General features: G+C 58.2%; 1 protein-coding gene across 1 annotated transcript in view; it reads left to right on the top strand.

Annotated features, from left to right (window-relative positions):
- The window catches only part of ETV5 (ets variant 5), a 13401-nt gene extending 4547 nt beyond the window's left edge, over positions 1-8854 (top strand). Inside the window, exons 5-12 of the mRNA XM_014963044.1 lie at positions 1499-1628; positions 1755-2009; positions 4178-4437; positions 4984-5043; positions 5491-5559; positions 5934-6103; positions 6874-6975; positions 7088-8854. Of these exons, the coding sequence (XP_014818530.1) occupies positions 1499-1628; positions 1755-2009; positions 4178-4437; positions 4984-5043; positions 5491-5559; positions 5934-6103; positions 6874-6975; positions 7088-7309 (1268 nt within the window). The 3' untranslated portion in view covers positions 7310-8854. The remainder of the gene's footprint in view (positions 1-1498; positions 1629-1754; positions 2010-4177; positions 4438-4983; positions 5044-5490; positions 5560-5933; positions 6104-6873; positions 6976-7087) is intronic.
- Positions 8855-12487: the final 3633 nt, after the last annotated feature.

Here is a 12487-nt window from a genome sequence, read left to right as displayed (position 1 = left end):
TTTTTTTTTTTTTTTTTTTTTTTTTTTTTTTTTTTTTTTTTTGCCTGGCCGCATGAATGGAGCGCTCAAATTGTTTGTGAATGGAGGGTGGTGCCTGCTCGGAGACTTTTTTTTTTTTTTCAATGAATAACCAGACCCCATTGTACAGCTGGCGGAAAAACAACCCGCTCCAACAACACGGAGCCTGTTAGGGAGAAACATGCCCGCGATAGGCAGCTGGAGCCCTTCCAAAGCCCGTTCCTCTTGGCTCTCCCATGGCTCGCGGGGCGCCTGGGCTTTGCCGCCGCCGTGCCGGCCCCCCGTTAAGGCCAGAAATGCTGAGAGCGGCGAAACCTCACTGAGGGGGGGAGAAGGAGGAGGGGGCTAAATCCGGGTGGGGAGCGGGTGGAAGGCAGGCGGGAGGCTGTGCTGGCTCAGCGCTGGGCTTCGTGTTTCAAATCCTCCTCGGGGGAGTTTTATGCCCTTGGTACCAGCTGCGCTGGGCTGTTTCAGGTGGGGGTAGAGCGGGGAGTCAGCAGCTCTTTAAAGGTTTTGACAAATTAGGGGAGCAGCTCATTACCTGGCAAGCTGTGAACAGTTGTCCTGGAGCTATTTGTTCCTCTCCCCTGTAGTTGGGCTGTGTTTAGACTTTGCATGAAGCTAATACTCCACTTCCGATTAGTCTTGGCTCTCCTCTGCAGGCACTATTTAGGTAAAGATCTCTGAGGCGCTTTCCCTTTCCTAGAGCGCCTGCTTTTAGAAATTAATCAGGCTAAGCATATATTACCTGGTTTAAAATTATACATGGCGAGTGGGCTTGGGGGGCTGGGAAGGATTTGGGTTTAATGGGACGTTTGCCACTTGGGCTAATACAATTGTGGGACCCTGGGACTGGGCCCCCTTGGAGCTGGGGGACGGTGGATCCGGTTTAGCTGCTTGCTGACCCTCTGGCCAGCTGACTGGGAGCTGGCTGTGCCACTGCGAGGGTGAGGGGCTCGCTGCATCCCATTTGAAAGCTCTTGGAGCTCCAGGCTGTAAAGCCCCCTTGTTCCTTGCCCTGTGGCTCAGGGAGGTGGCTGCTGCCTGCAGTGCCTGGGCTCGCTCCCCTCACCGAGGGGCTTTTGGCCCAGGCTGGGCACACGTCTCCTCTGTGGCTGTCGTCAAGCTGTCGGTTCCCTTCTCACAACCCTTGCTCTTCCCCCTTTGCCCTGCACAGGAGCTGGGGATCTTGGATCCCAGTGGGAATGACTCCTGCTCCATGAGCGAAGTCCTAAGCCAGAAGGACTGTCCCAGCCCTGGGAGCTCTGCCCTCCCTTGCAGAAGTCAGCCCTGCCGCCGCGGCTCTGTCCACCGGCACGTCGGGGTCTGGCTGGGGCACCCTTCTGCTGGGCTTTGGTCGCCTGATGCTCCTGGGAGAGTATTTTGGCACCTGGTTCCCAAGCAAAGAGCACCCCGGGGGATGTTCCCCGTCACCTTCTCCCGTGCAGGCGAGCCTGTATCCTCCCCTGTTTCGTTGCAGTGGTCCTGCACGCCCCTCCTCCAGCAAAGATCAAGCGGGAGCTGCACAGCCCTTCCTCGGAGCTGTCATCCTGCAGCCATGAGCAGGCTCTCTGCACCGGCTATGGGGACAAGTGCCTCTACAACTGCTGGTAGGTAGTGGGAGGGTGGACGCTGCCCGCCTTGGGGCACAGGGGCACATCTTGTTTGTCAGCCTCTGCCGCACGGCGCCTTCATTAGCGTCGCCGTCAGCCCCTGGCCCCTCTCCCTCTCTGCAGTGCCTACGACAGGAAACCCTCCGCCGGGTTCAAGCCATTAACGCCGCCCGCCACCCCCGTGTCTCCTGCGCACCAGGGGTCGGCCCTGCCGCCGCCGCCGGCCCCAGCCGTGCAGGCAGCTGCCCATGGGGCGGCCCCGGCGCCGCAGCCGCTGCAGGAGCAGAGGCAGCAGACCTTTGCTGTGCCACGGCCACCTCACCCGCCCATGCACATGCCAAAGATGATGTCTGAAAACCAATACCCCGCAGAGCACAGGTAAGGCTTTCCCCCTCCCTAAGTGAGCACTGGCGTCTGCTGGGCATTTATGGGGACGGGACTTTGGCCCCCGTGGGATGGATGGGTGCCCTCCAAGTGTGGGGAGGGAAGGGGGATCGCTGCAGTTGCAGACCATGGGCCAGATGTTGCTGCCTGGGGGCCTGTGGAAGCCAGCGCCACAAATTTTGCTGCTTCCTCTGCTATGAAGGACAGGCTGGGGCTGTTCAGCCTGAAGAAGAGGAGGCTCCAGGGAGACCTAATAGCAGCCTTCCAGTACCTGAGGGGCCTACAGGAAGGCTGGGGAGGGTCTGTTTACAAAGGCCTGCAGTGACAGGACGAGGGGCAATGGCTTTAAGCTGGAGGGGAGCAGATTTAGATTGGAGATTAGGAGAAAGTTCTTTCCTGTGAGGGTGGTGGAGCACTGGAACAGGTCACCCAGGGAGGTGGTTGAGGCCCCATCCCTGGAGATATTCAAGGAGAGGCTCGACGAGGCCCTGGGCAACCTGGTCTAGTTGTGGGTGTCCCTGCTGACTGCGGGGGGGTCAGACTGGATGACCCTCGGAGGTCCCTTCTGGCCTGGACCATTCTATGATTCCCACTGGGGTCTTGTGGCTCTTTTTCCCCATGAGGCAGCTCCCTGTGACTGGGGACCTGCTTCTTCCAGCCCTGGGGACACAGGGCAGACCCTTAACCTCCCCCACCGTGGGGGAAGGTGAGGGTGGCAGAAGCTGCTGGCTACATCTGTCCCTGCGGCAGCGGGCGATGGTGCTGAGTCAGGGCTCTTGCTCTCCTCTTTCCCACCCACTGCAGCTTTCTGCCATCTGAGCTGAGCCCTGCCGGGCTGGGGAGCTGCAGGCATCCCCATCCTGCCCCCGAGCATCCCTAGGCTGAGGGTTGGTCCTTAGGTCCCCCGTGCATCGCACAGCATCCCTGTGATTTTGCAGCTGTGGAGGGAGAGACTCTGTTCCCTGCCTCCTCTCCAAGCCATGGCTTCATCCTTTGTCCCCGCCATGTCCCTGGAGGCTTTGCTGATCCCCTCCCTCGTCCTGGGTTTGCTTGCACAAAGGTTAGTGGTAGGCGGCGTGGCGCAAGTCATAGTCAGTTCTGACTTTGCTTGTGGCCTCCTGGATGCCCTTTGCTGTGGTGATGGCTGCTGGTGGCAGCATGTCCCCTGTGGGCAGCCCAGCAAAGGTGGGACCGTGGAAACCCTTGGGACGCGCTTGCAGCAGGCGAGCATCCCTCCCTGGCAAAGCAGGGCTGGGCTCTGGGCGACCTTCAAGCTATGCACGGGGCTGGCTGCGACCCCTCGGGAAGCACCGTGCCAGTGCAGGGCTTGGGTTTCACTCAGGAAGGGCAGAGGGACACGGCTCGGAAATGGAGTAATCCCAGCCCGGCAGCTGGGAGGGCTCCGGTTACCCAGCCAAATGGCGTGTGGCCAGCGAGAGGAGCCGGGTGCTGAGATCACCTTTCAAGGTGCCGGAGGGCGAGGGGATGCTGCAGCACCCCCTTTAGAGGGTCCCCTGTTCTCCACAGCCAGGTTGGGCTCCGCTGGGGCTCGAGCCAGCGGTGACAGCACCCTGGAGCTGAAAATAGTGCTCCCTGCTGCCGAGTTCAAGGTTTAATCCCAGCGGCGTGGGCGGATTAGCAGCCAGCTGGGGCTGCGGGGTGGATTTGGCTTTGCGTAAGCACCAGGCTGGGTGCAGCATCCCCTGAGGCCCATGGTTCTGCCCCCTACCCTGGGGGGAGATTGTACCACTTTACAGAGACTTTGCTGTTGTGGGGTGGTTGTTTTTTGGTTGGGTTGGGTTTTTTTGTTTGTTTCTCATCCTCAATCTTGCCCAGTCATCCCTGCTGCGGCCCAGGGCTGCCATCCTGGTGCGGTGCTTTGTGGTGACGGCACATGTGCTGTCCTGCTCCCCCACTGGGGTGTCCCCAGCGCTTGGAGGAGGATGGGGCTCCCCAGTGCCCTGCTGGGTCCCCGTGTGGTGGCTGTGCTCCTGAGGCGCCATCCCAGCTTGCTGTGGGTGGAACCCACCACCACCCAAAGCACCCCAGGAGCACCCTGGGCTGAAGGCACCAAGCTGGCACAGGGTCCCCGGCTGGGGTGGGAGCCGGTGGTGTGCCTGACCCTGCCACCCCTCAGTAACGTCATGTCCCTCTCCCCCCAGGTTTCAGAGGCAGCTGTCTGAGCCCTGCCACCCCTTCCCACCTCAGCCTGGGGTCCCGGGGGAGAGCCGCCCCGTCTACCACCGGCAGCTTTCCGAGCCCCTCGGCCCTGCTGCCCCCCACCCCCCTCAGGGATTCAAGCAGGAATACCACGACCCACTCTATGAGCACGGCGGCCCCAGCCTGCCCGCCCCCGCCAGCCACAGCTTCCAGCCCCCCATGGGCATCAAGCAAGAGCCCCGGGACTACTGCATCGACTCAGGTGGGTGCGAGTTGGGGGAGCAGCCAGGTGCCGGTACCCAGGGTGATGTGGGTCACACCGGCGGCTCACAGGCAGCAGACACGGTGGGCTCCCATGGTTCTGGGCTGCTGAAGCCAGTGGGGATAGAGCAGGCATTCACCAGGTGCCATGCAGCGTGGTCTGTGCCATAGTCATGAGCTAGGGTGCCCCACGGCACCCAGCGGGTCCCACCGTAGCCCTGGCCTGGAGCCAGATGTGATTTCTGGCTGCTGGACCCCACCAGCATCACGGAAAAAATCCTCTAATCGCCTTAGGACCTAAAAATACCCTGACCTTGGGATGGAGGGTGGCATGGCTGAGCAGATGGCAGGGGAGGTGTGGTGATGCCTCCTGTCCCACAGGACCCACATAATGTGGTAAAAACCCAAGCGGTGGCCCAGGGTCTGCCAGGGTGTGAGATGCCCAGGCTTGGCTGCAGGATGTGCTCGGGGTCAGGGGTGGGAAGCACACTGGAGCACTTGCCCCATGGGACATAAATCCCTAATGCTGCCTTCGTCTCCCTTGCAGAAGTGCCTAACTGCCAGTCCTCGTACCTGCGGGGAGGCGTCTTCCCCAGCAGCCATGACGGTGAGTGCTCATGGGCATCACCAGCATGTCCCATCCCTCTCTGGGGGCAGGCAGAGCTGATGGGCACCCCAAAAAACACCCCCGGGAGCACCACGGTGCCCGTGAGAGCCTGCACGCCAGCAGTGCCGGCACCACTGCTAAAAATAGGGCTGTGCTGTGCCCCTGCGAGTGTGCCACCAGGGCACGGCAGTGCTGCCTAATCCAGGATAACACGCCCGATATAGCTGCTAAGAGGGTTTTGGTTCTCCCAGCTCCCTGGGGTGAGGAGGGGACAGACCTGCATGGTGCGTGGCCAGCAAGCCAGTGTGGTGCCAGGCCCAGATGGGGCTGCTCCCAGCATTGGGGGATGGGGTCTTGGTGCCGGAATGGGCCAAATTTGGGTTTTTTGGGGTCTGGCTGGGGTGGTGGAGGTGCTCTGTGCTCACAGAGGGTCTTTTTTCCCCCTAGGATTTTCATATGAAAAGGACACACGATTGTATTTTGATGACACGTGTGTGGTACCGGAGAGGCTGGAGGGTAAGAGTGTGGCCCCAGAGAGGGGCTGAGGGGGACCAGGGCTCATGGAGGGAGACTTGGGGCTAGACTGCACAGCAGCCAGCTTTTAAGGCCAAGCTGTGCCAGCGTGGTGCTCTTGAGAGCTGCTGAGCATCATCCCGCGTGGCTGCTCAACATCACCGTGTCTTGTCCCCATCCCTGTCACCCACCCCACGCATCGCCTGCCCACAGCGCTGTCCCCAGCACCTGGCCCTCCCTCTGCCCTCATCCTGTGCAGGGGGTCCCGGCACAGGGGTGAGCCCAGTGCTGCTGTACATTGTGTCCCCTGGTGGGGGGCACAGCCCGGAGAGGGGCAGAGCCGGGGCTTTTAATCAGCCATTTCTTGTTGTGGGCAGGTAAAGTGAAGCAGGAGCCCACCCTGTACCGCGAGGGCCCTCCCTACCAGCGGCGCGGGTCCCTGCAGCTCTGGCAGTTCCTAGTCACCCTCCTGGATGACCCCGCCAACTCACACTTCATCGCCTGGACCGGCCGGGGCATGGAGTTCAAGCTGATCGAGCCTGAGGAGGTATGGCAGAGCTGGGGATGCGGGGTGGGGGTGGTGGGAGGAGGGGGATGGAGCCTTCCCGTGCGACACAGCCCTTCGTTCCTGCTGTTGGAACAAGGCACGTGTCCTACTCGGGGGGCAGCTTTTGAGGGAGAGAGGGACAAGTCAACTGCCTGTCTGCGCTGAGCAGCCGTGGAAATTTCCCTTTAATCTCCACCTCTGCCCCTCAGCACGGGGAGCCGCCAGCCATGGCCAGCCGTGCCGGCGTTGCCCCGTGCCACACCTCGGGTGCCCTGCCAAGGCCACAGCTCCCCACCTCCCAAACCGCCCCCATCCTTCGCCCCGGGTCCCCGGCGGCAGCGTGGTGCTGTGCCAGAGCCAAGCGGCTCTGCGGGAGGGTGACACAGAGGAAGAAGCTGTTTGGGGAGTAATTGAAAGCAGCTGCAGCGCTGAGCTGCGCATTGTGGGTAATTACCCATAATATCTCTTTTGCCGTGCATGGAAATTGTGGTTTTTTGAAGCGGCTTTTTTGGCAGGATCCCCTAATCAAATGTCTTTGAATTCAGCCCCCGGTTTGGCAGTGGTGGTGGTGTGGCAGCAGGCGCTTGGAGCTGGAGCATTTGTTGCAGCAGGCGGGGAGCTGCTCCAGGGCCGTGGTGATGCTTTCACCCCTGGCTGCTCCAGCCCCCATAACTGAGCCCCTACCTCCACATTTCGGTTGTGATTTGCTTTGAGGATCCAGCCCCAAGTCCTGGATGGGGTCTTCACAGCTGCCCCCTCTCTCCCCGCAGGTGGCGCGGCGCTGGGGCATCCAGAAGAACCGGCCGGCCATGAATTACGACAAGCTCAGCCGCTCCCTGCGCTACTACTACGAGAAGGGCATCATGCAGAAGGTGTGATCCGCTGTCATGGGGCGGGGGGCAGAGAGTGTGGGACACGGCAGGAGTGGGGCTGGGTCCAGTGTCAGTCACACCAGGCACCTCTCATCCCTCCTTCTCTCCCCAGGTGGCCGGCGAACGGTACGTCTATAAGTTCGTCTGCGACCCCGATGCCCTCTTTTCCATGGCCTACCCCGACAACCAGCGTCCCTTCCTGAAGATGGAGCCCGACTGCCCCGTGCCCGAGGAGGAGACGGTGCCGCTGACGCACTTCGAGGACAGCCCGGCCTACCTCCTGGAGATGGATCCCTGCGGCAGCCTTCCCTACGCGGAGGGCTTCGCTTACTGACTCGGCCAGCCCCGGAGCCACGAGCACTAGCGCATCCACTTTGGGCAAATACGGTTTTGTAAAGAATATTTTTTGCTGTTCTTAAAGGAGGAAAAAAAAAAAAAACAAACCACAACAAAAAACCACCAACACACAAACAACAAACTGCACGCGTGCACACACACGAATTTGAGGAATCTAAAACGCCCGGTGTGTGTCACTGCTGAATTCCCACCCTTACTGTCCAAGGGCTAGTGCATAGGACTGCCCGGGGCTGGCACCTCCCGCCAGCCACTGGGGTGATGGGAGCTAAAAACGCAGTCTCTGACCCAGTCCCTGTTCCTTGCCAGCACCGCAGGGGCCCGTGGCTCCAGCAGCGCCCTGGTACTGGGCTTAGCCGGCGTGGCCACCTGGCCACTTGTCATGACAATCTGCTTTGCATCCAGCGCGATCCGCGTAGCTGCCTTGTGTGGTGGAAAGGGCTTTGATTTGCACAGAGGAGGGATGGGGGGGGCTGCCTGGGCCAGCACCCCAGGGCTGATGTACGCAGCATCCTACCCCAACCCTAAGGAGCCTTCTGCCTTCTTCCCGAACTGCCCCTCCCCGGTGATATAACCCGATATAACAGTTTCCCAGCCCCCCCCCGGGTCCTCTCCGTGCCCCTCTCACTACTCTTCCCCAGCTCCAGCTGCGTGCCATGGGTTGCATTTCAGGGGAGGAGACCCCTGACACTATCTCTCTCTCTTTTTTTTATTTTTTTTTGATGTTTTAGGAAAAAAAAAAAGTTTCTAAACTGATTTTTGTAGATTTTTTGTATTTTAAGGCAAAGCTATTTTTTGCAGCCTGGCTGCTGTTCCCGGAGCCCCTGGGGATGCCCCCCCAACCTTGGCTTTGCCGGTGTCACATTTGCGGTGGGGAGCCCTTGGTGCCCACAGCTCCCGGGGACGGCTGCTGAAGTATCTGGTCCACTCCATTTCACTACTCGATTTCTCTTTCCCTGGAGAGCCAGGACTGAACCCCGGTGCCGGCTCGGCTGCGCTCCCCCTGCTCAGCATGGCCTCGGAGCTGGGCTGTAGGGCCGCCATGGGCAGGGACGGTGGGTCCCCACCCCACTCCCCTCCAGCTCCCCCATCCCCGCTGCGCCTCCTAACACTCCTCCACCTCTCATATATCCATACCTGCTTACCCCTACCCCCACTGGCTATATGTTTTTGTTGTAAATGCTGTATAGGAAATTTTTTCTCTTCCTTAGTTAGCTTTGGTTGGATTTTAATTTTTTTTTTTTTTTGACTGATTCATTCTTTTTTTGGGAAGTATGAAGATTAACTCTGGGTAGACTTGGTTGCACTCCCTGTGGTGGCTGCAGTGGCCTGTATCCACAGGGAGCGTTGGGTTGTGGGAACCCCACCGTGGGGACAGGGTTTTAACCATGTGCTTGGTGTGGCAGGTCTAGGGGTTAATCTGAGGACTGATCTGAAATAATCTCTACTCGAGCAGGGCTATGTAATTCCTGCAAAGCTGCATTACATTCTGTACTGTGTACAATAAAGGATCTTGCTTTCTGTTCCTCCCTGGCTGCCCGGGTCCCTGCTTTCCCTGCCCCTGGGATGCTGCCCGGCTGGGAGGGAGCAGAAGTGGTTCAGGGTATGGCCTCTTGCTGAGGGCATGGAGGGCCATGTGTCCTTTGTAGGAGCTGGGCCCAGCTGGGGGTGCCTTCCCCCCAGCCCTCCTGCCTTCCCCCAGCCTTGGGGCTGGATGCTGCCCTGGCTTTCACAAAGCCATGTCTAGCAAGAGGATCCACTTGAGATGGGGGCAGCTTCTCCCCAGCAAGGTGCAATTTAACATTGCCTCTTCCCAAGAGTTTCTCAGCTTGTGAATCCAGCTGCTTCTGTCCCCTTCTGCCTCCCCTGGCAACCCAAGCCCTCTGCCATCCAGCAGGGCTAAAACTGGTGAGGACCTCTCAGTGTTGGCACCGTGAGGAAAGCCTCTCACCACTTACTGGCCCCATTTCTAGGCTGGGAAAAATCCCCATGGAGCAGCAGGGTCTGCAAAAGGCTGCAATGGGTGGGTGGAGGGCAAGGGCTGCACCATGAGGACTTGATGCTGGTGGAGGGTCTGTGTTTCCCCCAACAGGCTGGAGAAAAACTCAAACGCCCTAGACCTGCCTGGTCACATTGGCCTCTATTTCAGTTGGTCAAAGCAGGCTGAGCTGGGGCGTCCACTCTCTCCCAACCCTGTCCCCATGCGGGTTGGTGGGTGATGCTGCTGGAGACACCAATGGCTGTTTTCACAGCCCAGCCCAACTCCATCGCTAGACGTGGCAGTAGGGAGATGGAAGGTCCTTACATGCCATGATGCTCTTTATATACTACACACGCCCCAGTCCCTGCCTGGCTGCCAGCCGCATTGCTAATTGGGCCTTGAGCTGTTCTTCCATCATGCCTGAGGTATTAGGCTGAGCAGAGAAGCGTGGCAGAGGGGATGGAGCAGCTTTGGGTGCACGGTCCCACTCATCCCCTCCCAAGCGTGAGGAACAATGCACAGCTGCTCAGACTCCTGCCTGCAGCCCCTGGGGAAGTGGACAAGCACTCCCAGGTAGCCCAGAGCCTGGGCTAGCATTTGCCAGGAGTGGAGGATATGGAAGGGAAGGAGGTGGAAAAGCTTCCGGGCTCCCTGCACACCTCCTGCCCCATCAACCACCACTCCAGGGCACAGGGACAAGCTCTCCTCGGCCACACTCCAGTGTTCTGTGGGATGGGGAGGCAGGCCAGGGAGCACCACTGCGGCCACCGCTGCTTCCCACCAGGACCAGGAATGGCCAGGGCCACCACCACTCCATCCCCAGGTCCAGCCACCTCAGTCCCCTCCTTGCATATTGCTGTACCATATGCCTCCTGCCTTCCTCCCTCCCACCCCTCGCTGCTGGGGAGGATAAAGAGGAGTGAGCAGAGAGGATGGGAAAACAAAACAGCATTTTGGGGAGGATTCAGTCATCCAGGCTGGGCAAAACCCTGGTGCTGGTGTCGGCTTCTCCAACCCTCCACATCACAGCTTCCACCTCCCACTCAAGACCATCGGTGGGGTAGCAAGACCATTGGTGATTCATGGTGAACAACAATTTGTGATACTGTGTGAGCAGGTGATAAAATGGCAACTGCTATTGAATGGGGATGTATGTGTTTTTCCTATTTTCTTCTCTTTATACTCATAACGTGCACCAAAGCTATTCCCTGCCTTGAATAAGAGCTCAGCTTCACCAGATAGTCCAAAAGCTGTTCAAAATAGAGGCGCATGTTAAAAATTATTTGGAAAAGAGGAGCCCATAAAAGGAAGAACACCATTATGGTTCTCTACACATCCATAATTCACTGAGCGCATTTCTGTTCTCCCCATCTTGATATAGCTCAACTGGAAAACGTTCAAAAAGCAATAGAGATAGCCAAAGGTCTGCAGTAGCTCTTATACAGGAGTGTATAAATAGTCTAGCACTTCTGTCTGGGGCAGGATTTGTGACTCAGGGACTTCATATTTAATAGCCCATGATGGAGCTTTCCATCCCTGACTGGAACAGCATTTGTGGGAAGCATTCCTGCCCACACAGCTTGTTCTTACGGCAGCCAGCAGGACAGGCAAGCCCGGCGTGGCCGCGGAGACCAGAGGTGCTGTGTGGTCAGCAGCAGCTCCACACGAGCAGCGAGACACAGCTCCCACCACGCCAGTGTCCCTTTGCCACTCGTGGTGGCCTCATGCCTGGGCTTTGCAGGTTGTGTGTGTGGCTGCTGGCTGTCCTGGCCAGGGAGGTAGGTCATATCGCAGCAACTACTCTCTTCCCTGGCTCTTCAAACGCTTGATTTTTTGTTCAGTCAGTGGGTTCATTTTAAATACCTGGAGTGACAAGAGTGGCTGCGTGTGTGAAGCCAACTTCAATATGGGTGAGCACCAGAAAAAAACCAAACACAAAAACCAGAACACAAACCCCACCAAAACCCGAAAAATTTGGGCTGGCAAATAGTTAAAAAGTGAGGCTCAGCAGGCACTGTGCTCTCACCCAGGGGTGCGCAGGGCTCGCAGCTCCCTTCGCATCAGTCTGGCACCACCTGCTGGGTACCTATCTTCTGCTCCTGGGTACCCATCTTCTGCTCCTGGCCTCCAGGGTGTTTTGTGGCCCTGTAGCACACGGTGACAGCACAGCTGGAAAGATCCTTGGTATCCAAAAACGTGATTGCGTTTATACCTACAGGCTGAAGCACTCGCATTGCAGGGAGGACTTCAGCTCCAGGCTGTGTCCTGGGGCTTTAGTCTGCTTTGGGCTACAGGTGGGCTGACTTTTCATGGGAGACAGATCACCGAGTCCAAGCCTCCCACTCCCAGGCAGGCTGCAGGTAGAGGGAGACCACTGAAACCACCTTGTCCTGGGCTCCCATTGAAAAGAAAGCACAAATACCTCCAAGTGTCTGAGTTTCCAGCCGCTCCCAAGGCAATAATACCATAATTAGCCACTAAGTGGCTTTTGAAAGCATTAGCCAGTTGCTGCATTAAAGGCTCTTGGTGCCAGGGTGGAGGCTCTGACATCTCTCGGCCTTTTTGGAGAGGCATCAACAAGATGCTTCGCAGAGGCTCAGTTGGGGAGGGGGTGCCCCCTCCTCATTGCAGCAGGAGAAGCTGGGCAGAGGTCCCTCCTGCATTGGAGGGCTGGGTGGGAGAGTCCTGGGTGGAGAAGACCCACAGCATGGGCAAGCCAGAGCAAAAGGTGCGAGTGGGAGGTTTTGTTTCAGCTGGCAATGAAATCAGGGCGAGGGACTGGACAGGGGAACTGCGGACTTCTCTGGGGTACAATTAATCAGCTGTAACATCTTATTTTGGAGGCTTTTTAGTTTAATATAAATAAAACCATCCTGGAGAGAACAGGTAGCACCTGAGGGTTGAAACAATGCACAATATTGCTATTACCCTTGCAAGGGCCAGCCAAGCAGATCATCCATCTTCCTGCAATAAACTTTGATAGGGGTCATGAGGGAATCCAGGGAAAGAAGGTCTTCAAACGGCACAGCCAGGCCAGCCCTGGTGCCAGCCAGGGTAGCATCCCTGGGCCTGACACCCTCAGAGAGGCTCCCCAGTGCTTTCTTTCCCCTGCAAGGCTGCAAGAAGACATGCACGAAGGTTTGCAGGAATCTCATTAAAAAAAAAAAAAAAAAAAAA

The sequence above is a fragment of the Calidris pugnax genome, unplaced genomic scaffold (assembly GCF_001431845.1).
Source record: "Calidris pugnax isolate Ruff unplaced genomic scaffold, ASM143184v1 scaffold1156, whole genome shotgun sequence".
NCBI classification, from domain to species: domain Eukaryota; kingdom Metazoa; phylum Chordata; class Aves; order Charadriiformes; family Scolopacidae; genus Calidris; species Calidris pugnax.
Note: the sequence above shows the minus strand (reverse complement) of the source record. Positions and strands in the feature narration are given on the sequence as shown.